Source organism: Citrus sinensis, chromosome 6 (assembly GCF_022201045.2).
Source record: "Citrus sinensis cultivar Valencia sweet orange chromosome 6, DVS_A1.0, whole genome shotgun sequence".
Classification (NCBI taxonomy): Eukaryota; Viridiplantae; Streptophyta; class Magnoliopsida; order Sapindales; family Rutaceae; genus Citrus; species Citrus sinensis.
The window spans coordinates 3,024,314-3,051,640 of NC_068561.1; the positions used below are offsets into that span (position 1 = coordinate 3,024,314).

The 27,327-nt window shown below is 31.9% G+C and overlaps 2 protein-coding genes and 1 non-coding gene across 4 annotated transcripts; 2 read left to right on the top strand and 1 right to left on the bottom strand.

Moving 5' to 3' along the window:
• The first annotated feature begins 1,431 nt into the window (after positions 1 to 1,431).
• Positions 1,432 to 9,782, top strand: LOC102615234 (peptide chain release factor PrfB1, chloroplastic). 2 transcript variants are annotated; one of them, XM_006480417.4, is made up of 7 exons: positions 1,435 to 1,755; positions 2,034 to 2,105; positions 6,477 to 6,697; positions 6,864 to 7,067; positions 7,606 to 7,821; positions 8,565 to 8,751; positions 9,373 to 9,782. In XM_006480417.4, the coding sequence occupies exons 1-7, from the start codon at positions 1,578 to 1,580 to the stop codon at positions 9,675 to 9,677; spliced, it is 1,383 nt and encodes a 460-aa protein (XP_006480480.1). In that variant the 5' UTR covers positions 1,435 to 1,577; the 3' UTR covers positions 9,678 to 9,782. The 2 variants fall into 2 exon arrangements, with proteins under 2 accessions (XP_024955826.1, XP_006480480.1); XM_025100058.2 differs by lacking the exon at positions 7,606 to 7,821 and having other exon boundaries at positions 1,432 to 1,755.
• Positions 9,783 to 10,163: 381 nt separating this feature from the next.
• LOC102614938 (ALA-interacting subunit 1-like) lies at positions 10,164 to 13,494 on the bottom strand. The gene is made up of 8 exons (XM_006480416.4): positions 13,172 to 13,494; positions 12,867 to 12,925; positions 12,678 to 12,752; positions 12,308 to 12,424; positions 12,068 to 12,138; positions 11,280 to 11,577; positions 10,503 to 10,792; positions 10,164 to 10,359 (listed from the first exon to the last, which is right to left on the bottom strand). The coding sequence occupies exons 1-8, from the start codon at positions 13,221 to 13,223 to the stop codon at positions 10,296 to 10,298; spliced, it is 1,026 nt and encodes a 341-aa protein (XP_006480479.1). The 5' UTR covers positions 13,224 to 13,494; the 3' UTR covers positions 10,164 to 10,295.
• Positions 13,495 to 18,895: 5,401 nt separating this feature from the next.
• LOC112498701 (5S ribosomal RNA) lies at positions 18,896 to 19,014 on the top strand. The gene has a single exon (XR_003066120.1). It is a non-coding gene; the product is annotated as a 5S ribosomal RNA (ribosomal RNA).
• The last annotated feature ends 8,313 nt before the right edge of the window (positions 19,015 to 27,327 follow it).

The window sequence follows — 27,327 nt, forward strand, 5'->3', positions numbered from 1 at the left end:
ATCCGTCCCATATGATAAGGAAAAGGTGATTTCCCCTGTTACGATATTCTTCGTTGTATAATAAGGCGTTGTCTATGGGAGTTCTTCTGGCCATGCTCCTTTTTTGCTGTCCAACAGCTACTTGGTCATTGGATTAGGGTTTAATTGCAAGAGAGCTAGACAATACCTCATGGGAGTAGAAATGAAATTTTCCCATAGACAATGCCAAAAGTTTTGGCCCGTTTATTGCACTTCCAAGATGGACCGAAAAAACGTTAAAAAAACCTAAGGATGATGGGAGACGGTAATTTAAGGCACTTGATCATCAAATATTATGGTGATTAGATAAGTTAGGGTCATCCTGAAGGGTTGCCTTTTGGTGGGGCTCTTGGGGTTGCCCTTAGGGATGCTTTCGGGATCGTACCGAGACTCTCTTGAGGGGGCTCTAAATACAATTAAATTTCTTGATTACACACAACAGAAAGATAAGACATATAATGTGAATTTCTTCATTCCATGGAGAGTGCTTCCACACTTCTTCATGGGTCGTCCTTGTAAAAAGGAAGAACTTAGAAAGGTTCATATGGTGAATGTCGTGGAGAAAGTGATAACGGAAACAACATAAGGTGCAAAAGGAGACGATTAATTTGATGGTGGAATGAGATGCTTGAATGATGTATGATTTTAAGAACTTAAAAGATGGAGATGTTGAAGAGTTCTAGAGAGAAATGGTGAAATCTTAGCGCTTCAAAGAGAAAATGAGATTCAACAAATGGAGAAGATGAGCTTAAAGAGTAAAGAGAGAAAAGATTCTCAAAATTATAGATTTAATCTTAATTTATGTACTAGTAGAGGTGGGCATTCAATTTAGTTTTTGTTAAATCGAACAAAAATTACTTAGTTAATATGGTTCTAAGAGTAAAATCAAACGATTCAAAAATTCAAGAACTGATCAATTCACTATTTAAAATTTAGAAAAATGAAAAATTATTATTTTTCTATAAACAAAAAATTTATTTATTATAAAATTATTTTACATTATTAGTATTTTTATATAAATCATGAATTGAGCTAAGAAAAAAAGATCAAACTAAGATGAAAAGTCTAAAATTTTGACTAATACAAAAGAAAAATTTTCAAATTTCTTAAATCAAATACAACTAAACGGAAAGGAAACGAACTGATTTATTTATTTATTTATTTTTGGTTCTATAAATTAGTTTGGGTTTGGTTTATATATTTCTTCAGTGATCCGTTTTGGTTGGTTTGGTCTGAGGCAGGACCAATCTGAACCGAATCAGTTAGGACGAACCCTTTTACGTGGGCACAGGTGTCGTAGTTGGTGATTTTGGCAGTGAGCAAAGTTACCAGTGGTGCTATGGGCTATGGCCCATGTGGGTTACATAAATGCATCATTATTGAGTCTCAAAATTCAGTAGCAAAATAAAAGGAAGTGAGAGTGAGGCCGAGTTGGCGGGTAAATGTAAATCCAATCTAAAAGGGGAAGTATTTTGTCTCTCTAATATCTCTCCATCCACCACCCAATTATTCTCTTAAAACGGCAAAAGAAAGCAGCAACTTAACTCTCTTTAAAGGCTATGGAGGTTCTCTTGCGACCTCTCTTCAGCCTACCCTCCAGAACATTAACACCACCACCACCATCACCACCCCACCAATCATCTCACTCTCAAAACTCTCCATTTTTGCCTCCACTAATTCCCACTCTCTCCAAAACCCTTCTTTCTTCCTCTTCTCGTTTCCTCTCGCCTGCCCCTGGTACGCCAATTTCCATTCTCTCGCTTTTTCTTTTGGCAATTTTGGCTCGAGTTTTGTTGGTTTTTGGTAATTTATCTTTAATTTTTGTGGGTATCCTTTGTTTTTTTAGTTATAATGCTTGAGTTGAGTAGTCGTAGACAATTTTTTATTGTTTTAAACTGAACGGATTCTTTGTATTTCGAAAATGAAATTCATTGTTTGTGAAGTAACTTTTAAAGCTGTTGATTTGAGTTTGGAAACTTAATGTGCTTAAATTTATCCATGTGGATTTGAATCAGTTAGACAAGCAGCACAGGAGAGCCAATTGAGCGCGGAGGTGAATGCCGATACAAGAGAATGGGTTATGCAAGGTACTTTAATAGTAATTTGATCTGATGCCAATTTTATTTCTATATTAATTTATTAGATTATGTAATGTTATAAATTCTTTGTTCAAAATGTAGAGCACGGTAATGAATGTAACTTGTGTATCTGTTCAAATTTATGTCTAGGTTTTCTGTTTTGGTAATGGATTGTTTAGTATAAATTTTGTGTTGGTTATGATGTTGTTTAGTGGTTTGGATCACTCGTGCTCTTTTGGCCCCCACTAAAATTAATTTTTCATCAAAGGATATGAATAGTTGTTCGATGGAAACTTAATGGAAGATGTGGGAGCATCTTTATGAGTTAAGATGCCCTGTAGCGAGTATATCCTTTGGTCCATAAGAGTTTAAGTGGTTATCGTCATTGTTGAGTTAAACAATGGGATTAATTTTCATGTTTATGTAAGGTGATCATCGCTAAAGTTAGATCCATTAGGTGATAAATTGATACTTCATTGTGTTGTTATGTTTGTTATACTAAGTAAGAATCCCAGTGATAGAATTCATGTTAGGCGGTTTTGGGTCTCTTTCAACCCCAAAAGATGGCTAAGGGGTGAGGCTCTCCCTCACACTTATAAAATCACTACCCGCCCAGTTCACAACCGATGTAGGACAACCCAACAATCTCTCCCTCACATATTGGGCCTTGGTTCAAAAGCATGGACACTCGTTTTCGCTAGTAGACTGTTCGACTAAGATGTTGGTGAATCTGGACTTTGATACCGCTAATGTCTCTTAACAACCAGGCAACGAACTAAGCAAAAATAATGCTTGTAGCTTATCATCTAGGATAATCTTCATAGTAGTCAAATAATCAACCAAATCTTCAAACTCACTAGTGTGTTCTGTTATACTGAAGCCCTCCTTGTATCCCAAGTTGGCAAGCATTTTCATCAAATTAACTTTATTCTATGTTGTCAACTGCTCACAAATGTTTCTAATTTCTTCCAAATAACATCAGTCCTCAATTTCTTTGTGATATGGTGGTACATACTTTGATCAATCCGTGACCTAACGATACCCACAGTCTTTTGGTTCAATTGAACTAATTTCTTATCAATTAAATCGATAGATCTACTATATTCGCCTTCAATGTGTTCATGCAAATCTTTTATGTAAAACAGATTTTCCATTCTAGTTTGTCAATATCATAATTTCATGACTTCAATTTAATCAGGCATAACTGAAGAATCCTCTATCTCAACGACACAAGTAATAAAAATACATGGCTTGATGCTTTGATACCACTTTGTTGGAAAAGGGACTCAGACAAGTAGTTGCAAGTTAAGCAGAAACTAATTGTTTCTCTATTTGTGTGATCAAAACGAATATGTACCACAAATAAAAAAGCAGAAATTAAACTAATATGATCTAAGACAATAAATCAACCACAAGGAACATATATTTTTATATGGGAAGCCCAAGTCGGGAAAAATTGTGGGACCGCAGTATATATTAATGGGATTACAGCACAAATTCTTCTCTAGATAACATTAGAGGCTAACAACATCAAGAATCTGAATAATCTTGGTTTACAGTAACAGTTTACTGTATGTTATTTTAACAAGTGGGTATCTCAAGTGACAACTAACAAAAGGATAAAATAAAGATCAAGACTAGCAGGAGCATAGAGGGTGATGCCAGGGACTTACCCTCTAAATTTGGGAGAAAACGGAATTAAAACCGCCTTTTGATTGTGCAATCAAAGATTGAAATCCTTGTCCCCAAAGTCAAAACTCAAGCGTCTTGTCTTCTTCTTTCTCGCTTTATATGCTATAGTTGCTACGCTTAATGCTGTTTCACTGATTCATCCATGCACTTTTCAAACCTAATTTAATGACAAATTTCACTTAGCCTCCATAAGCTTCATTTAATTACCATTTGTGAGGATTTTGGGCTAATTAGATGAGATGAACCTAACAAATTTTAGCGCTATAAAGAGGGCTATCATTATTTTATTGATGAGAATTTCTACTTTGGCTTCGAGCCCGCTTTTCTTACTTTTTTTAAGCAAGTGCATCTAACACAAAGAGAACTACTTCAACACTTTTGCTTCTACAAACCTATTTGTAACTATATCCAAAGTTAATTTCTCATTTAGCGTTGAACTATTCACCGACACTACTGATGATGATTATGGCCATGTTCAATGGTAAATGAGAGTCATCCAAGATTGTAGGTATAAGAGATATTTGTTTGGAAAATAGTATTGGCTATAAGTTGTTGCTTAAAGATATCAGACATGTACCAAATGTTGCCTTGATTTGATCTTGATGGTTATTCTAACCAATTAGTAAAGGAAAATAAAAGCTCACCAAAGACTCTCTAATGTTAGCTAAGGGAAGAAAAGTGAATATTCTCTATGTAATAGAAGTTTAGATCAAGAAAAAAAATCAAGTACCTAGTCTTTAGATTTCAAAGCAGAAGTTCACATTTTTATAAAACAATCGTCAATAAAAATTACAAAATAAAGTGAACCTCCTATTGATCTGCTTTGCATCATACAAATATCAGTGTGAATCAAATTAATGATATGCGACTTTCTAGATGGAAAAAAAGTTTTTAAAAGCTATTCTTTGTGTCTTTCCAACTAAGCAATAAACACGTCTTAAGGAACATACCTGCAAAGCTGGGCAGAAACCATTTTCTGACAAAAGTTTCTAAATCTTTCTCACCGATGTGACAAATCTTTTTATGCCATGTTTTAATGTTCGAATTTTTTACAGCTACACCGACATCTTTCTTGATCTTAGCTTCTATCACATAGAGTGTTTACTTTCATTCCTTTAGCTAACATTAGAGAGCCTTTGGTGAGTTTTCATTTCCTTCACTAAATTAGTTAGAATAGCCATCATCATCAAGCTTGCCTGTGGAGATCAAATTAAGACGAATATTCTGATATATGTCTGACATCTTTAAGTAACAGCTTACAACTAACATGGTTTTCTTATCAAATATCTCATATGTCCATAGTCTTAGATGCTCCCTCATTTCCCATTCGAACATGGCCATAATCACCATTAGTGGTGTTAGTAAATGATTTAGCACAAAATGAGAAATTAACTTTAGATATGGTTATAGATAGGTTGCAGAATGAAGAATCTAGAAGAAAAAGTGTTGAAATAGTTTCCTTTGAGATAAATGCACTTGTTTCAAAAAGCAAGGTGGGGAAAAGCCAAAACAAAAATTCTTGTTAACAGAATAAGGATAGTCCTCCTTTTAGAAGCAAGATTTATTGCGTCAATCTCATATAGTTGGCCCAAAGCCCACAGAAATGGTAAGTAAATGAAACTTGGCGGGGCTAAGTATTTGCCATTATATAATGTTTGCAAAGCAGGTGCACTATGTAAAGAATAAGTGAAGCGGTAGCAAGCAGAGCAACCATAGCGTAAAAAGTGAGACAGAAGAAGACAAAAAGCATAAGTTTTGGTTTTGGGGACAAGAGTTTCAGTATTTGATTGGACAATAGAAAGAAGATTTTAACTCCGTTTTCTCCCAACTTTGGATAATAAGTTCCTGGCATCGCCTTTTACATTCCTACTGTCTTGATCTTTATTTTATCCTCTCATTGGTTGTAGCTTGAGATACCCATTTGTTAGAATAACCGACAATAAACTGTTACTGTAGATGAAGATTGTTAAGATTTTTGATGTTGTTAGCCTCTAATGTTATCTAGAGAAAAATTTGTGCTATAATCCCATTAATATAGAGTGAAATATTAGATGGAACCATGGTCCCATGATTTTTCCCAAATGGGGTTTTTCACGTAAGAATCCATGTTTCTTGTGGTTGATTTATTGCTTTGGATCGTGTTGGTTTAATTTCTACCTATTTATTTGTGATACACATCCCGTTTTGATGACATAGAAAGGGAAAGAGTTAGTTTCTGCTTAACTTGCAGTTTTTTGTGTGGGTCCCTTTCTCAACAATTCAAAACAAATTTGGGAACCCATAAGTTCTTTTGTTTTATCCTATTCAAATTCCAAACAAGGCGAATTCTTTGATAGCTCAAATAAGCCTTGCCAAAAGCAGGATTTATTTGTTATAAACTCAATGTTGATTTTCCTAATTTGGGATGAAATGACTTGATTATTTCGGCTTCTAACCTAGCCTTGTCTGGTTTAGTATTTTGAACAACTGTCATAATTCGACAATTTTGTTGGTGATGTGTTTCTTGATTCGAACAATCATTCTATTGACTGTCTACAACATGTAATCACCTGGACAGAAACAGTCTGTTGCGTGACCTTTGTGCTGTTGCCTTCGTAGTACTTGTATATGAATGATGGGCTTTGAATCTAATGAAACTTGCTCAATGCAATGCACTATAAATTTCTTATTTTCTTTTATTGCTGACAGATTTTTATAACTTAAGAAAGGATGTGGAAGCTGCCTCAGATCGTGTGGAAGAGATTAGAGCCTCTGCTGGTCTCCAGCAACTAGAAAAAGAACTTGCAGAGCTGGAGATGAAAGCAGCTGATAGCTCCTTTTGGGACAATCGTGCTAAAGCACAAGAAACCCTCCAGGCCTTGACAGATGTTAAAGACAAGATAAACTTACTCACTGACTTCAAAACCAAGGTCCATTAACATTTCATATTTTATATCGAGTGTGGTAAATTGCATGATAGTGGTTTCAAATTAACTATACTTTTGGTATCATGGTGATACTTATTTTATGTCATTATAATACTTGCACTTCTTAATCGAATAGTTTGTTTACCTGATCAAATTTTGTTCTGTGCAGATGGATGATGCTGTTACTATAGTTAAGCTAACAGAGGAGATGGACTCCACAGATGCTGGACTTCTTGAAGAGGCTGCCAGTATCATTAAAGAATTAAACAAGGCACTGGACCGATTTGAGTTGACTCAACTTCTTTCCGGTCCCTATGACAAAGAAGGTGCTGTTATCTCTATAACTGCTGGTGCTGGAGGAACTGATGCACAGGTAAATAGTTATTTGTTTTTGGGCAAATGGAAAAAACTTTAGTTTCAATCTTCTCTGTTGGACGGGAATAATGAAACGTTTACCTAAAACCTTGCCTTAGCTTGTTACCTGTCTAACGGGTTCTCAAGTTGAACTTTTAGAAACTTAAAAGCTGACTTTTATGATTTAAATCTCACCAAATTTTTCGTAATTTCCTTCAAACCTTATTCACCTTGGACTAACTGTTCCCTGCAATTTTGGATGGTATCTACCAACCAGATGGACTTACTGATCTTCAATATCAGCTGACTTTCTTTCAGGCATCCAGAATCAATTCTACTTGATATTTTATGATGTTTTTGCATTTTGAAGTCAGTGAAAGTTGGTTGTAACTAGGTGACCTTTAGAATTTGAGATGGACTTGATCATCCTTTTGTAGTTTAATTTGCTTGCAGTCCAGTTATTTGTTACTTTAGTTATTTCTGCAATCTGAAGAGTCGAAGGTAAATTAGAAAAACTCTAGTCCTGTTTTTCAATTTTTTGATTACTTCCAGTGCAGGATTGGGCTGACATGCTTCTCAGGATGTATGTGAGATGGGGAGAGAAGCAACGATATAAGACAAGAGTAGTTGAGAAATCATTAGGAGAGGAAGCTGGGATTAAGTCAGCTGTAATTGAAGTGGAAGGCCGTTATGCATATGGTTATCTGTCTGGTGAGAAAGGAACACACAGGATTGTGCGACAATCTCCTTTCAATGCCAAAGGCCTTCGTCAGGTGGGTTAGCATGGGAGCTTTTTTCTGTTGTTGTCTAGTAAAAGATGAAATATGGCTTACTACCTTAGAGTTACAACTATTGAAATTTAACTTGACACTCAAGAGTGTTAAAGAAAGACTGCAGCTAGTTGGATCCAGCCTATTCTTGAAATAAACAACTCGAGTTGTCTCATTAAAACTAAGAGAAAGAAGACAGCATCAAGGACAGAGTGTGCCAGTCCTGACATTAGAATCTTGAGGAAGAAGGAATTGTTTACTATTTGGTTTCTTCTAAATTTTTTATCGGGAGAAAGTTTACGCCACCATGGTTATTAACTGGTTATTAGATAGATGATTTGCATGACTACTCCAATGTAAACTACCAATATTGTATTCTTTGAGGCTTTATCACAATGTTGCTCAATATTTGTAGTATATTGTCAGTTCCTTGGTCAAATATAAGCTAAGTTCATTGGATAGAGTGTATTTGAAGATTGTTATGATCATTAATTTTCTGTAAACTGTATGCCCTCAGCGTGCTTTTCATGTTCTGAGTGAGACCTGCAATTATTAGCTGTTAGCTCTCCTGGAAAATGATAGCTTTTCTGCATTCTCACGGTGACCATATTAAGAACAACTCTAAAAAGTCTGAAATTTGTGATGGAAATGTAGCATGTTGTTAAAAGATATTATGAAAATTCTCTGAGTCTATTGATCAGTCAAATATGCCTGCATTTTATGTTTTAATCTGACGTTGTGTGCAGACAAGCTTTTCTGGTGCTGAAGTCATGCCTCTTCTTCCTGAAGAATCAATGGATGTTCAAATTCCTGAGGAGGACCTGGAAATTAGTTTTTCAAGGGCAGGTGGGAAAGGAGGTCAGAATGTGAACAAGGTTGAAACCGCTGTTCGAATCACGCACATTCCAACTGGGGTCACTGTTCGCTGTACAGGTACTTTTAGCCACAAGCCCTTTAATGTCTGTGCTCTTTTGATTACTTAACCTTATATGCGGGAATTATAAACCATAAGTATATTCTTTCTTGTTCATGAATAATAGATTTTCCTAATTCACATGCAGTTCGCTAGCTATTTTCTTTTGTGATTGCCCATTAATTATTACTTCATCTTTTACCTCAGAATTTAAAGAGCATAATAAATGATAGGTCTGGGCTTTTAGAAAGGGGGACAAAAAGGATTACGTTCAAAGATCTACCTTTTACTCCCATGATTTCAGCTTTATGCTGATCATCGCATTACGTAATGGTAAATGTTTGTAGGGAGACTGGTGCAAGAGCACCATTTAGGAAAGCCGGAGACCTATAGTGTGCAAACCTTACATTGTTAAACTGTGACTTATATTTTATTCTTCACAATCATCTTGTTTTGGAAACTGAAACCTGAAATAGATTTGACCAACACTTATGATTTAGATTTAAACTAAATTCTTTCTCTTAATGCTTTTGATATCTGCCTATGGAATTTTGTATAGCCTACTATCATATTGATTTCGACTAAATCTGCATTTGAGTGGTCTGTATCTTTCTAATGATGCTGGCTTAACGTCATTGCAGAGGAGCGATCTCAGCTTGCTAACAAGATTAAGGCTCTCAGCCGATTAAAAGCTAAGCTTTTGGTAATCGCTGAGGAGCAACGGGCGTCCGAAATCAAGCAAATAAGGGGGGATGCAGTGAAGGCTGAATGGGGCCAGCAGATACGAAACTATGTGTTTCATCCTTACAAACTTGTCAAAGATGTAAGAACTGGCCATGAGACATCTGATATCGTTTCTGTAATGGATGGGGAACTGGAGCCGTTTATCAAATCTTACCTCAAATACAAATACAGTATGTCACTTTCTGCTAGTGATGCTAATTAGCAATTGGTTATTGAATAACTTCTGTTTGCGCCATGTTTGTAAAATAAAACTCTTATAGATTAGTGTAAATTTGCTAGAGTTAACAATTGTTCTAAAATTTTTTCATCTTCCTGATGCTGTTCGGACTCGACTATTTTACCAGCACGCTGTAAGGGGCAGAAATCATAGAATAGACTTTGCATCTTCTAGCCAACTTATGTTTTAATAGGGAGATATTTTATTTTTGTTCATGTCCATGTTCTCAAAACGAAAGCAATTAATAAAAATATATTAAGAGTAAATATATATTATAGAACATACGAACTCTCAAGTGCAGATGTCCACATATTTTAAAATGTAAATTTAAGCTTAGACGAAACAGAATGAAACAGAAACAGGCTGCACTACCTAGTTTAAATTTGCAATTTAAGATGTCTAAAATTGTGATTTTAAAGTGCAGGTAGTTATAAATTTAATACAACTATATATTATAATTAGATTGCACAGTCCAGCTTAAAATTGAGTTGGATCAATTTGGAATGATGTGGAAACGAATATTTATCCAGGAAAGATGACGAGGAGTTAAATCAATAAACCGAAAATTTTGAACAAACTTCGAAACAACTGAAAAATTTTAATTTATCTTCCTGGTGTTGGAGTTGAGTTTCTGTTCCAAGACAAGTATGATGGATCCCCAAGCGGCCTGCAGCAGAAGAAAAATTAGAAAAATCTATGAGATTGTGCAATTGTGAGACCTAATTTGTACAATAGTGAGTGAATCCTGTCAATGAAAGAGTTGGGTAATCTGCCACATATAAGATGTTCAAGTTCAACCAATTTGCTCACCGTGGCTTGATGACGTATAAAAGTATGAAGGTTATCGCCAAGAACAGGCAAATTCCACCAATGGTAATAAATGTTACGCCCAAGAAATCATTTTTGCCACCAATCCAGCTTGTAGTTGAAAGCACCAAACTCTTTGTGCCTTTGAAATCGTATGTGTTATAATTGTTCTCGACTACAACTGTTATAACATCATTTGCTTGGAGATCATCCTCTATCTTCCCATATAATTTTCTAAAAGTTGACAGCGCTGCGGTTCTCATCCAAACAATAAGATCCTCTTGTTCAGACAACTATTGTCAACAAAATCACCAGTTAGAATGTATATTACAGTAAAAGAAAAATAAAATAAACGGGCAAGAAACTGATAGACAATGAAAACATCCCATACATCAAAGGATGCACCAACAATTAAATCATATGGAGCCCATGATTCCATTTGGTTAGACTCTCAAACATTTTGTTTTAGATCACTAGATTTCTGTTGTATAGAGCACAAGTTAGGAGTTTGTGGAAAAAAACTTGAACGTAATACAGTGAACTTAGGATTTGCCCAGGCCAAAATAATGAAGATGCCATAAATCCTTAGGCAGGCTACAACATAAAATGAGTAAAATTGAGGAGGCGACAATAAAGACCATAACGTAAAAGCTATAAACTCGAATGGGCTGAAACAGAACTTTTTCAAACTTGAGGGTGCCAAACATGAAACATGCATGGCTTTGGTGTATTTTCAATTTCATCCCTTTTAAATATAATTAAGAATGCATATATACTTACAGGAATGCTAGAATTAAGGCTTTTACCACCAACATCACCAACTTGGAAATTTTTAGGGAAGACATCAGCTCCAAATTTGTAGTTCTTGTCACTTCCCCATGCTATGTCTCTCTTATTGACTTTTAAATCCTTTCCTTTTACAGAGAATCCGTAAGTGTCATTGAACAAACTCCATGCAATTAGCCCACATGGAATTATTGGATCTTTATTATCTGTCTCCCCCATCGGTTTGCATTCTCTTATATGTGCAGCATTTTTTTTGCTCTGAAGCTGTTTGTCGCTTCGGCTCTTCACATATCTGTCTCAAAAAATTCAGACTCTCAAATTAATAAAATTATTATAATATTTAAATTCTCATCCTATCCTTAAAAAATAAAAATAAAAATTAGACTCCCCATCTATCTATGTGAATGGAACTCGAACTCTAAATAACTTCTATATAACAAAAGATTTTAACAATTGAACCAACTAGCATCCAACTAATATGTTTAAGCAAATTTCATCCTTGCTTAAATATTATGAATAGGATATACAAAATTTGAACCCTTGTAAATCAGGAAAAGCCATAATGGAGGAAACATAAATTAAAGTATGCTGTAACAGTGTATCAATAAAATTGAGGAGGCTAATAACATGCATGCATATGAGACCTGTGATGAAGAAGTTATAAAATATAGAAGGCTATAACAAAATTATACAAATCTGAGGAAGCCAAATGCACTAAAGACACCAAATACCAAATCCTTGATCTACTCCTACTCTTGTGAAATTACATAAATTCTACATACCGGCGATGATTTTGATAGAAGTTTTCAAGCTGATAATAGATAAATATAGGGCTTTTCATCTGCTTTGGAACCTGAAAAAAATCTATTTGATGCAGGTCAGCAAAAGAAATAACGTCGAGTGCGAGGGTTAAATTTAAACAATAATCAATGATAACAAAATGAAAAATTTATGTACATTTTATGAATGTTGCATAAATCTTGAGATAAACACATAAATAAAGAAAAAAAAATTGGACTTACAGTGAAAGTCCTGGTACAGGACTTGTTAGTTTGTTTGTTTTTGATAAATTCAACTTTATTGTCCCGGAAATCTTTAGGAATACATTCATTGTCATATTGATCAACAATTTCTACCACCTGGATGCCGAAAAAGAAAAGATAATTTTATGTTTAATATCACATGAATAGTAGTTGATTAATAAACAAATTTTTGAAATGTTGGTAGAGAATTGGACGGGTAATTTTTAAGTAGCATTATTCGAATTTGAATCTTGCGGTGGTAGAAGCTAATCTCTATGTTTTTGGAAAAAAATTAAAAATAAAAATTAAGAAAGAAAATTCAGAAATCTAAACAAAAAAATAAAAATTAAATTGGTAGAAAATATGGTACAGTTTCGGAAGCAAACAACGAAATAAGACCGATCGGAACGAAGATTAATCCAACAACGATAAATGTTGAAATCACCTGGAAAAGATCAAGAGAAATTGAATTTAAAGATAGATAGATAGATAAAGAAAAAACGAATATTGAAAAAAGAAAAAAAGAAAAACAGAGAGAGAGCCCGTAATTAAGATTTACATATCCTGGCGTGAGAATTAATTTAAATGCAGGAAGCTCTTGCTGGGAAAACTGAGAATCTGCAACAAATAAAAAATTAATTAACTTAAGTAGTTGATTTTATATCAATTCTATTTGGTAAAACACAAAATTTCTGGCCAAAAGTCATAACAAGCAAATTAATTTTCCATTCAGAATTTATCCGGAAAACATGTTCTCGGGAAACAGTAAAGATTAGTGACCGTGATCAACGTTCATATTATACAGAAATTGCAAAGCAAAGGGAACAAAAAAAAGGAAAAAAAAAAAGAATTAAAGGAACTCACATTTTGGTCTCCTTGATTTGGATCTGTGAGCAGTGCTATCGGATCCTGGCATCTTAATGATCAGCACTCTATCTGCCAGGCCAACAGGGAGGAAAAAAAAAAAAAGGATTTCTACGGGAAATTTTATTTCATTTTGATGGATCCTGAAGACAAGGTCAAAAAAGTAGTAATAAAAACTTAAAAAGAGAGAAAAAATTTTCAAAGTTGTTCCCTTTATTTATCTTTTTCTATCCAGGAAAAAAGAAAATAATAATCTGATGGAAATTATTCTTAATTTTGCAGGATGTTGAAGACACAGCCAAATAGAACAGACAAATGAGAATTCTGTGAATTTGCTTCATTACTTTCGGAGATTATTACTATATGTTTGTTAGTGTTATTGTCCTTATTTTAAATTTTATTTATTTGAAGGATATTGAGGAAAAAGTCTAAAACACACATATATATATATATATAAGCATAAGGTTTAACTCTTTTCATAGGTGAGAGTTTAACTATTTATTACTTTTTTAGGTTTAGGCTTTTGGACTGTATTTCAACTTTGACACATTGATACGTTGAGACAAACTTGGCAAATATATTAGATTTTATTTATTGTATTCTTTGATGCAATTAAAAAAAAAAATAAAGAGAGAATGGGGGTGATTATTACCATTTATAGTCCGCAAAGAATTTTGATGGGCGGAGATTTTAAACTGAATCAGAAAATTTTTTTATTGCCTGGAATGATGAATGGTTTTCAAGCCGTTTTTTGTTGTTGACCATATGTATTGAAATCTAGAGAGAGATAGGAGATTAAAAAATCTCTTAATTTAAACCTTGCATGCACCTATCTTTTAAGCAATAACACAAATACACACACGCATATACATACACATATACAAATACGTATATGGATAGCAGCCCCCTAAAAAATACCTTTAGCTTTACAATCATTGATATCCATTAGATTTGAGATGAATCAATGGACAATGAATTAAATTTATTGAAATTAAATATTTAAGAATTTTTAATATATTTTCTCTCTCTGTGTAGACTCCACTCTAAATCTTTCTCCCTAATATTTTATATCTCCCTTTTCACTTCTTCCTTTGTCGAGCTCACTCTCTCTCTCTCTTCTCTTATTTTTTTAATCTCTGATTTTTTTTTCTCTTGGTCACAAAAAAATTTTTACTCTCCAAATTCATCTGGCAACCCTCTTCTCAGTTTTGAAAACGAAAGAAAACGCTCCATTCTATGTCATGTTCACTGAATTCACGGACATGGGACCAAATGTTCAAGACTTCAACCAATCTAATTTTGGTTTGCTTTTCTACGTAATATTAAATTTGAGGTTTAATTTTCTTCACTGTTCCCCTTACAGTATTACTAAGTTTTTTTGTATGACAAAGACGAAGAGTAGAGAAAGCGAGACAAAGGGAGAAGAGGGGACAAAGAGAGAGCACTGCAAAGGGAGAAAGAAAATATTGGGGAGAAAGATTTGAAGCGGAGTTCACACAAACAGAAAATATTAAAAATTCATAAATATTATTTAATTTCAATAAATATCATCTATTAATTTATATCAAATCTAATAGATATATATTACTGAGTATAAAAGTAATTTTATTTTTAGGAGATTGCTGATCCGCCATCTATACAAGAGAAGTCTTAATTATTTAAAAAAAAAAAGAAAAGACATGCATATCTTTTTGGAAGAGAAATATGTGCCTATCTAGCCTGAAAATTTTGAACTCATTAGCAGTGGAGTAGTCAAAATATTAAATCCAGTTTACCAACATAAAATGCAAACAAGGAATATAACACACAACATGTCAGAAGATTTACTATAATATTTGCATGCCAATATTTGATACATTTACAATTATTTTTGTCCTCTGGACTTCTAGAATGTTGTTTTTTCTTCTCCTCTGCTGTTGTTATGCTCGAAAGCAATGTTATTACGCAGCAAATTTATAATTTCATACTAAACAAGATAGAATACATCTTTTGGAAATTTTGGAACATGCATGGGTAGTTGCCCCTACAAGTCCCTTAGTGGCTTCGCCACTGCTTATTAGTAATTCATATTTGATTCTTAACAGATCTACTGATTAACCTGATCGATCATGTTGTATGGCACCGTACCGTGTCATTGAATTTCCATAACCTAATTAAAAATATTTTATAAACATTTTCTTTGGTTGGCCCCGTGTGTACAGAATTAAAGACTTCTTAGGAATTACTTTTTAGAGGATTAAAAGCGATTTAAAAAAAAAATTTGGTGGTTGATAAATTTTTTTAAAAATCACTCTTTGTAAAATCACTTTATCATACAACAAATTTTTTTAAAATAAGGAAGGAGTAGCTTTTTAAAATCTAATTTTGAGAATTAATTTTATACTTAATAAATTCCATATCCATCCTTTTATATATATATATTATAGAAAACCAAAATTATTCTTACTCAATTAGGAAATCAAATCACTAAATTTAAAGAGATTGTTATTACTAATTATAGTGATATAATAAAATAAAAATATCTATTTTAGTTATCAATTATTGTATATAAATAATAAAAAAAATAGTATATATACATGACTATAAGTGTATACATGAATTTTTTTCAATATTATATCCATCTCAAAATTTGTATTCTTATTGCAGTTTAATAATAAAATTTAGCAAGTACATACAATTACTTTAAAATGTAGTACTTTTAAAAATAAATATTATTGTGTGAGATTTAACTGATTTTTCTACACAACTGATTATTTCTACAATACAACTAACAAAAATTGTTTTAAAAATTATAATATTACCAAACTAACCTTAAGTCAAATTAAGAATGTTATTCGAAAAAGATAAGGATTCACTGTTGAGTTGAGTTCTTTCTATTACTAAATCAATGATTGTTAGGAAAGAGAAATAAAAAGGAAAAATTTTAAATAATTCGGACTGTTGATTCAACGATTACTAAAAGCTCAGTTCAATACTAAATTCTTATCCCTATGTGTGCTTGTGGTAGCCCCTTCTTTGTTGATTTATTCTTTTGGGGTAGGATTTCAATTGAACCATGTGTCAAGTTGCCAATGCTAAATTGCTAATTGGTTTAGGGATGGCAAAAAAACCCGGACTAGTCCGGCCCATTCCCTTAGACTTTAGCTCGGGGCTCCCATATGAGGGTCTGAACAAGAATTTAAAAAAAAAAAAGAAGCATGGGCCAACCCCAAGCCTTCCAATTTTTTTTAAAAATATGTAAATTCAAATTTAAAAAATAAGGAAAAAAATAAAAAAGAAAGCATAAATTCCTAATTTATATATAAATAATTAATTAAAAAACTTAAAATTGTAACGTTAAACTCTCTTTTAAGTGTTAATTTATAAAATGAGTGTTTGAATTAGAGAATTAAGTACTAAAAAATTAAATTTCTAAATTTTTATTTGCTTCATTTTCTTTATTTATTATTTTATTTTAAATATTTATTTTTTTAATTTATTGTTCATTATAACAACTTAATTATTATTAACTTATTTTAAGTTTACGACAATTTTAAAAAATTTGAAAAAAATAAGCAAAAAAAAAAAGCCCAACACAAGCCTGTAGTGGGCCCAACCCAGACCTACCCCTTATTTCAAACCCCGAACCAAACCTTTAATTCGCCAACCCTAAATTGGGTATAGATGCTCTTTAACAAATGAGTGGAGCTATTGACACCTCTCTAAGTTCCTGAAAAAACCCCTTTACTGAATGTACCTCTTAAATATTTTTATATATACATCACTTCTCAAAAATCTCATCTTAATTCTAAAATTACCCTCATCTCTTTACCTTTTTTTTCCCCTCTTTTTAGGTTTTGTATCCATTCATTTCTCAAAACTAATGTTATTGATTTAATCTAAAATAAATCGATTTACTTTTTCTCTTCTAGTCTTAAATTTTATCCTCAACTACAGGTTTTCAATACAATCTCTTCCTCTTCCCACTTAATATATATATATTTGAGCTCGTTAACTAGTACAAAAAATCAACAAAAAAGCGTATTTTCCTATACCTATTGGAAGATCATAGGTAAGTAAGGAAGCATAACAAATAAGAAGGTGAACTGGTTGTCGAAGAGTAGGGGTCTCAATTACTTAGATGTCAAGATTTTTTTTTTCCTTTAAATATGTATTTGTTTTTATTATCATAGCGTCTTGATGACACACTGGTGGGCCTAATTTCAATTTCAATTTGAAGTATATGCTAGTGAGGGAGAAAAAAAAACAATAGAGAGAGAGAGAGAGAAAGTTCATTTGTTAAAGAAGACGAATGAGGTTAATTTCGGAAATAAACTGGGGTTTCAAAATTACGCTGCATTCATCAATTAATTTTGGGGTGCAGCAGGAAAAGGGGGTTTTTAAGAAAAGTAGTGGTGTGCCAATAGTGCCACTTTAACAAGTAAGTCTATTTGGGCTGTATAAAAGTACGGCTTGGACTTATCAAATCATTATGATCTGCTGCTCTGCCAATAGTGGTCCGAGAGTCGGGCCAACAACATTCTCTAGGCTTTCAGATGGGCCTTACTGATCTTTATGATGAGCACTGCGGGAGCTAGCAAACGATGCCCTGCAAATAGTGGAAAACTAGGTCGGATTTGCTTAGAGTTTAATAATAAAGACCAGATTTGTTAATTTTTTGTTTTAACCTGTATTAGTTTTAAAATTGTCTTTAAATTGCTAAAAAAATCAAAATTGATAATTCATGACATATTCGAAGCACATTAATTTGGATCGTAATTTTTAATTTCGAATCTGAAATAAATTTGAGTCTTTATTTTTATTTTTGATCTGGATATAAAAAAACAATTATAAATCCACTATTCCCTCATCCTTAAGTAACTAATCCATTTGTTTAATGAACCCACAATGGGGCAGATATAGTACAACTTGTTTTACACAGTTTTTAGCATTTGATGATTTTTTATTTTATTTTGTATTAAGCAATATTTTAAGGGGAAACGCTTATAGAATTTAGAGTTTTATTATTCTTATGACTAAAGCAGAATAAGATTCACATAAAATAAGATAGTCCGATAACCTAAAAGAAAAAACTATCAGTTCCTGTAAATTACATAAAAAGCAATAATATTTACACCCTTCTTTACAGAAGAGAAGAGTTCAAATATCATTACATTTATTTTCTTTCTTTCAAGACACCATTTTTCCATTAATTTCCTCTTGGTTTAAACTAATTAAACACACTTAGAAGGCAATGGAACTTGCCTATATGTTGTATAATGTAACGTCAAGTTCTTCAGGCAAACTCCTGTAATTTCCTGCCATAATCCAACAATAAAATTATAAAATGAAAAAATGGATGTTTGATTTTAACAACAATTGTACGACACATACTATATGTTGAATTGTTTTTTCCTCTTTTAATTTTACCTATTGGGGAAAATCACATCTTCAAGTTGAGGATTGATTATCGTTTTGGCTGCTTGGTGAAGAGGAGTGGGGTCTTTCTCTCCCTAATATAAATTTGGGGTTAATAACGCTGTTTAATTAAAATTTGACACCATATTGTAGATAAATACTATATTTTTAAATTTTTATTATACAATATGTAACCATTCGCACCAAGTAATGTCCTTCGCAAAATATACAAAATCTTTCAGATCATGTAAAGAAGTTTGTATTTTGTAAACTATGAATTTAAGAAAGATAAAAATCACCAATCCAATGCATTTATATATCGGTAAGGGGTGCGATCATACCAGCACTAATATGCTGGATCCCATCAGAACTCCGCAGTTAAGCGTGCTTGGGCGAGAGTAGTACTAAGATGGGTGACCTCTTGGGAAGTCCTCATATTGCACCCCTATATATATATTGGTAACTAGTTACTTTTTCTTTTTATAAAATGTAGATGTAGATGTCAATTCATAATAATCATATGGTTATTCTCTCATATGTCGATGCTTAAATATTTCTTGTAGATTTGCTATTATACCATATGGTATTATAGTTAATTGAATAGACACACTAGTCTACTATACGGAGTAATAGTGAATGCACACGAGATACACATTTAGGTATTCGCACTTGAGAAGCCTTCTCTCTCTCTCTCTCTCCCTCTCTCTCTCTCTCTCTCTCTCTCTCTCTCTCTCTATATATATATATATATATGTATATTTATTTATTTATATTGTAATAGACCCATCATAGCCCATGCTGTTTGCACCAAATTTGATCTGTTTCCTTGAAAAGTTAAGTATTTCTATATGTATGAAAAACAATAAAAGCATATACAATTGATTAATATATGTCAAAAGATTTGGTTGCAGCATCTAGAAGCTGCATCTATAAGTTTTGAAGAAGCAAAATGCGTGACACAAGGCTTTGAAGTTCTAGATGCCGTAATGTTTGGTAAAAGAAAAAAGAAAAATTCAAAGCTCAAAAATTCAAAGTTTGAAAAACTGAAATTTTTGAGCTGTATGGCTTGAAATTTTATAGCCACTTTTTTGACTTTTGAGGCAAAGTTTTGCCTATAAATACAAGCTCTCAATTTAGAGCTTGCATCTAATTTTGTAAAGAGAGTCGAGAGCTGTGAGAAGCAATTCTTGTAGAGCAGAGAGTTTGTAGAGCTTAAATAATAAAAGCTCTTGTTTTAGTGTTTTGAGAGTTTGAGTGTATTGGGGTTTTGGGAAGTGAACTAAAATACTACAATACTTGTAACTCCATTTCACTAGTAAAATATTTTTCTTCTGTTTTCGCCCGTAGACGTAGGCTAAAAGACGAACCACGTAATTTCTGGTATCCTCTTTGTGATTGTTCTTTATTTTTCTTCCAATTTCATTTTAGCTGCGTGTCTGCTTCACCTATCAATTTCCTAATAATATATATAGTGCTAACGGTGACAAAAATAAATTATGTGCAGAATATTAATTAATTACCTTTTATGGGCAGGAACGGTAGCTCTCTCCACAGCCACCGTCATAAAGTTGTGAATTCAGAAGAAATTCGATACCTTTGCGTATAGCTGCAATGAATTAAATAATAATGGAGATTATTACTTAATTATAGCTTTGAAAGAACACTTAATTAAGAAGAGTTAATTCAAAAGCAAAACTAACGTACCTGAAACTAAAGGATGATATTGACAGCATCTTATAAGCGCTTAGGATCCATTTTCTCACCAGTTAGTTATATCATATCGACAGCATCATAAAAGGCACAAATAAACTAAAGGAATAAATTAATCAAGGGTTAAACATTAATTTTACAACCTAATTAAGTTATTTAATTTGTTTGAGCAAGTGTATTATGGAGGTAATTAATTAACAAATGAGGTTATTTACATTCTAAAAAAAATTTGGAACACTCAATTTTTTAATTATTTTTATTATTAAAATAAATCAAAGTAATTTACTGTTAAAGATAATTCACCATACTCATATCAAACATAATTTCTCTGTGCACCCTTTCTTCATATTTATAATCTTCATGTTTTATAATTTGGCCATGAAAAGTAGCCAAATCAGATCTATTATGGTTGAGAATCGATGATTTTTTTTAATGGGTTAGTAGAATAAAAACTTGTGAAATTTATAATCTTCTTATCTTAGATACAAACAAATACGTGGTACAAAACCCTTATGAAACAGAGATATGGAAACCCGATTTTAACGGTAATTGGCGGGAAAAAAAATCAATTCCTAGAAGCAAACTTTATTTATTTATTTATTTATTAATGGAAGCAGTTAATTCTTTGCCTTTGCTTTTGCAAATTAGATCTCATCAACTTTACATTTAAAAATTATACGTTGAAGGAGGTTAATCTTATCCACCAGCATTTTAACAGTTTGTTGTGAAAATTTTTAGCGTAGAGAAAACTCAGAAAGAAAAGGGAAGAAGGTTTACAAATTGAGGATATTTTTGGTATTTTGAATATTAATCAATATATTAATTTTAAAATTTAGTAAATGTAAATTTAAAAAAAAAAGAAAAAAAAGAAAAGAGTGCTCGTTCAATAAATTTTAGAGTGCAAATAACTAAGATCTTGATCGGAAAATGTCCCTAATCCCTTTGAAGATGACGATACATTGCCTCAAAAATACCCGAAGGATTTTCTTTCACCTTCTGAATTTTTAAGGTGAGTAAAATTTAATAGTTTGAAGAGAAAATGAAATTAATTACATTAAAAAATAAAAATGAAAATTAATGTTATATGAACATAGTTACGTAAAGATATAAAAATACCAAAATGGCATGAATTGGTTGTGTACTAATTAAAATGATTTGATTTTCCATTAAGTAATATGAGATGCAACGATGAATAAGATGTTAAGCCTGAGATGCCTTGATGAACTCGTGCGCTTTCTCAAGCACAGATCCAATTTCGTCAGTGAGATTACAAGCAAGCAAAGCTTGAACACCAATCCCAAACTGGCTTCCAGATATATGCATAAACGTTAATATTGAAATTTATGGATATTAAATATAATGATTTAGATTCAATGCTAAATTGAGCATTTTATAATACTATATTGGCTAAGAAATGAGATGCTATTCAGTTACATAAATGCACGCGTATTGCAAATTATTATAAAATGCAAAGCTTAGCTCAGCTAAATTATATTAAATAAAGACTCTTTTAATCTCTATAGTTTGAGTTGAAGATCTCTGCCATAATTTCTGTAGAGTAAAATAGTATTTCAATCTTTTTAATGAAGGATAAAATAGTATTCTTATTTGATGCAAAAATCAAACATGTAGAAGATAAAAATAGAGAATAAGCAAGTAGATTTCAATGGAAACATGAATTAAACAGATAATTTTTTGATAATTTTTTAAATAAAAGAATTAATAGGATAATTATAAGCTTAAAGCATAGAAACTAAATAAGTATTTATCCTAATTATACTCATAGTCAGTCACCACCGACACCTGAATTTTCGTTCCATCTTCAGCAGCCCATAAATAACCTAGGATAATAGCAAGATGCATCTTGTAATACCCCATATATTTTCGATTCAAATTGCATAAAACAAATGATATTAATTATGTTTTTTAAATAATAATAATTTTCAGGTGTGTCCGCATGCATTTTTGTAATGACTCACGTAGTTATCACTACCTAACTGGTTACAAAATGATAAGAAAACATAGACATCTATGAATTTTTTTTTTTTTTTTTCAAAAGTCTGTATTTTACAAAATGTAGAAGCCCGCATAATGAGCTAATGACTTTGTGTTTAATTATTGAGTACTAAGATTTGAATCAAAGAGTCTAGATGTTGTAGTGTAAAGTGAAAAATTAGTACTATTTTTCAACTAATACAATCTGTACAATTTTACAGCTACTTTTTTCACCGTTGCGTCACCCTTAGGGCTCTCTATCATTTTCCTTAATTGTTACCTTTTCCACACTACCAAGCGTGATGTAGCGGCAGTTCTCATCGTTATAATGAATGTGGTTCGTTGTTACTTGAAGAGCCTTATTCCTCATTAACTTGCTAAAAGGCCGAGTAAGAAGAGGCTCGGCGAATTTGTAAAGGGTATTCCAAGTAAAACCTTGTATCCAAGGATGGGGATAATAAAGGTCCTAGCTCGCACATAAATGGCGAGCTTTCCTCCAATTAACTTGATTGTAATGTTGAGGGCAGATTTCTTGTCTTAATTGAAGAATGAGAGGAGTTTTTCCATACAAAATATGAGGGTAAATGTTTGTTTATTCCTTATTTTATGAGTTAAGTATTTATTTAATCTCTATATTTAAAAAAAAAATCTCAAAATACCCTTACTAATATTTATATTGGAATCTTTACTTTTTCTTTGTTGTTATAATAATACCTTACAACAATATTCTTGGAGTTATTAATGAAAACAAAAAAATGAATATAAATTTATCAAATTAGTCTTAAAAGTACAATAAAAATTAGCTGTTATTATTTTAATTTTAGGATTAATTTGGTAAATTATTTTTTATATAAAATTATTAGCAAGATTGTTCGAAGGATATTAAATATTGTTTTAAATTGACGGGCATTAATTTATTTATAAATAATAATTAGCAAGATTGTTGCAAGAGTATGAAAAACAATAGTTGTTTCATATTGATAATAATTTCTTAATTTGCTAATTAATAAGTAATTATTATTTAATTTGTTAATTAATTTTTTTACAGATTAAATAATTAATGTAAAAAATATTGTTGTAAAGGTATTACTTCAAAAATAAAGAAAAATTAAGGATGAGAGTATAACATATTTTATAGTAGGAATATAAAGATTAAACCAGCATTTACACTAAATATGGCATGGGCAATGTACATCACCACATTTTTTATGCATTACTATTAATATTTGTGAGTAGCCAATCATTATTATAATTAATAAGGTAATTAACCCAAACTGTCGGGACTCAAGGGGAGTTTGCGCATTAATTATTCATGGGTAATCACGGACAAATGGAGTCAGAAAGAACTATGGCCAATCTCTGAACTGTATATTTCACAAACAAATAAAAAAACAGCTTATTTTATAACGTTAATATATATATATGGATGTTTAAATTGGTAAAACTTCCATCGAATCCCACTTAGACTCCATTTGATATCGCGGTGCTGCTTTGTATGGATGGTGTTAGTAACACGCCCTAAAGGCCAATCAAATAGTGTTTGCTTTTAGAGAATTATTGTATTTGAATAGCATTTTAATATTTATAAAATGTATGAACATTCATAAATTAATTTAATGAATTTAGTCCAAGAAGTAAAATAGTTAAGGAACACATTCTCGAGTTTGTCAAGAATATGAAATGTGTATCATTTATACATTACTTCTAAAATAGTTCATAGTGGTGGATTTATGATTGGACGTTATAAATTCCTATAAACGCTAGTATGTGTTATGACTCCTTATGGTATGTGGTACTAAAATTAATGGTAAGTTTCATATCATTGACATGAGATGTCAAGTCAAACGCATAGGTACTTGTTGCAAGAACAAGTTTATTGAACTTGACCAAATAATAATAAGCTGTATGGTTTTGAGTGTTAATGACTTATTATACATTATGATAGACACTATGTTTAGTAATGGTCTTTAAACCTGAGGCATAACAGATGTCTTGTACGTAGACACTCTGATAAGTGAAAGCATAATGATTGATTCCTAATCAAGGAAGAGATCTAGCAATATCTGTCATGGTTGGCTATGTATGGAGATAAGTGTATGGCCACTATGGAATTCATCACTTTGTAATATACAAAAGCATGTCCCTGTGAGATAATATGAATTGGCATGAGAAATCCTTGGCCAAGGTAAATATGTTTGAAGGAATTCAAATTATATTTTCATGCCAACTTTATCTAGATTTATTTTGAGATAAAGTATAAATACTTAACACACTAAACCATGAGCCGTGCTTTTCTCTGGAAATGGATGATGAAGAGATCAAGATATAGAGATACATTGGAATAGATTCTATAGGTCCAGCAATTCTTGTTATTTGGGTGGTTATGAAATACTATTAGGTGTCACTCATGACTTGTAGAAACCTTAAGATCATTATTGGTAAAGCGTATTACCAATGTATCTTAAGGTCATTAGAAAAGTTCTAATTGATGACTAAAGAGTTTAACATCATTTAATGAATAAAGAGTTATCATTAAAATAGTTCTACTACCTTATAATAAAGAACCTAAAAGGTCACACACTTACTAAAAATGAAAAAGGAGTTATATATATATATTCATTCTTAATGAATTATAATATAAATACCGATTTTCTTAAAATTAGGAAATTTAACTTCTCATTTTCTAGTAACTCCTTTTTCATTTTTATTAAGTGTGTGTATATATATATATTAAAGATTGTTTAAGATAGAATTTAAACATATACAATATCGAGCATGTAAAATGACCATTTTGGACATGTTCCGGTTCATAAATGATTATGGACTTCTAGACCCATTTTGGGTTTTTATTGGACCTAATATGTATTAGGAGAAGGCATAAGAACATGTCACAAAAGAAGCCCACAATTAACTATTTGATTTGATCAAAATGTGATTAATTAATTAAAGACAAAATTAATTAATTTAGCTATTTATTTATTTAAAATAATTTGATTAAATAAATTATTAAAATGATAAGATCACATTCAATAAATAATGGCTTAGTGGGTGGGTCTAGCACATGATAATGTTTGGTGCCATTATTGAAAAGATAATGGTGGTTTTATTTGGTGGAATGAATCATTATAAACTAGCATTCATATTTCTTCATTATCTCTCTCATTTCCAAACGAAATTTGGTGATTACAAATTCTATGAACTCCTAGAACATTTCTAAGTGTGGACTGATTAGAGGCATCACAATTGGGGTGCTTTAAGGATCTCTAACCGTGGCAAAACAGAAGCTGTTTGTGCAGTGGTCTATATCCTGGACAGTGTTCGTACCTTTTTGTTTTTAGTCATTTTCTCCTACCTCACAAAGTTGTTTCTAAAACTACAGGTGAGGTAAACAAACTTCAATCTTTCCTCTTGATTTTCGTTTTTGAATGAAGTCGATCCGAGGTTTCTAGAGCTTCCGCCATCCATTTCAATTTTACTGCATAAAAGTTGCATTTTTGGGAACCTCATGGACAAATGTTGTCCTTCAGATGGAAGCTTGAGCTATTAAGGAAAATTTATGAGTGTTTGGTAAGCATATACTACTGCTAATTGTTGAATAAAAGTTATTAATTTGCTAGTAGCTTAGAGTTTATTTTAAGTAAACAGCTACAGAAAAATAATCACTGTTAGGCTTGACATGAAAGCGATTCTTTTAGAAGTTTTGACGAGCAGCTTCAACCTCAGCTCGCTCCTCAGGAGTGCCAGCATCAGAATCAAACTCCCATATTTGCTGAAAATGTAAGGGTATTGCCATCATCTCCAACTTTAATTTAAGTTATACAATATTGTTTTAATCAAGCAATAAGTATAATGCTGTTTAGCTTGCAAAAGTTTACAAGTATTAGAACTCGAAATATACTTACCTTAAAGTGGATTAACTAGTAGAAATGAAGAAGATGATCGAAGAGACTAGTACAAAGTTTGGTGGGAGAAGGCACCTTTTTATACAAAAACTTTTGGATTGGATGCAAGGGGTGTGTATACAGAGTCCACTGGTGCAAGCACCCTCTTTTTTTTTTTAATTTTTTTTATTTTTTTTTCATACGAATACGCTTTTAAACCATTAAATTTAATATAGTTGGATTTCAATGCTATTAAACTGTATATCTTAATAGGTTACCCGTATTTAAAAGAATAAGGTCGTTTGCACATAAGATATATATATGACCTCGATAAATAAATTTTTGATAAATTAATTACCTCGCTTAAATAATAAATTCTTTTGGTCCTAACTTGGGTTAGTGTACTAAAATAATAATAAGATAATATTTTTTTTTCAAATCCTTTAAGGCCCAATGAAAATATAAATAACTAATGATCAAATATAAAAATATATTAACAATAAACAATATATAAAATTCATATTATTAAGAATTTTTTTCTTGATAACTTACATTTCTCATTTCAACTCTTTTCCAAAATATGCATCTAGAGTTGTTTGTTTTTTCTTTGTTCCTAAATTGAACTCAGCCTCATCCTTAATTTTTGGTAAAGCATGCATTACATGTGACACATTTTTTTTGTTGTTGTAGAAAGTAGGTATTTAAGATTACTATTGCTTAGAAAGCCTCTTTTGTGGAAACATATAATAAACTACAATTGTCATTTGGGTCATGATCATCATCAGCAGATGTACCCATTACCCCTTGAATAATCTCTTCATCTGTAGAAGATTCCATCACTGCATCATTTTCACAAGGATAATTCAAAAGATGCTCAATATCCATGCCATTTCTATAGTGTAGACAAGAAATAGCTTTCATGTAATCCATGGATGCCTTCATCTTCACCAACTTCTTGTTCGGTAGCCACACTTTCATCTGATCGAATTTTACAATGTCAAAAACTATTTGCAATGGTTGTTGTCTTCTCATCATTGTTCCAACCACATTAATAATATTGATAGCATTCAATATATTATTTTTTTCCGGATTTGTTGCCTGTCTCGTAGCCTTCCAAGATGCTAGAAAAAAAACATTAATAATGGATTTTTATAGCTCGAATAATCCCAGCAT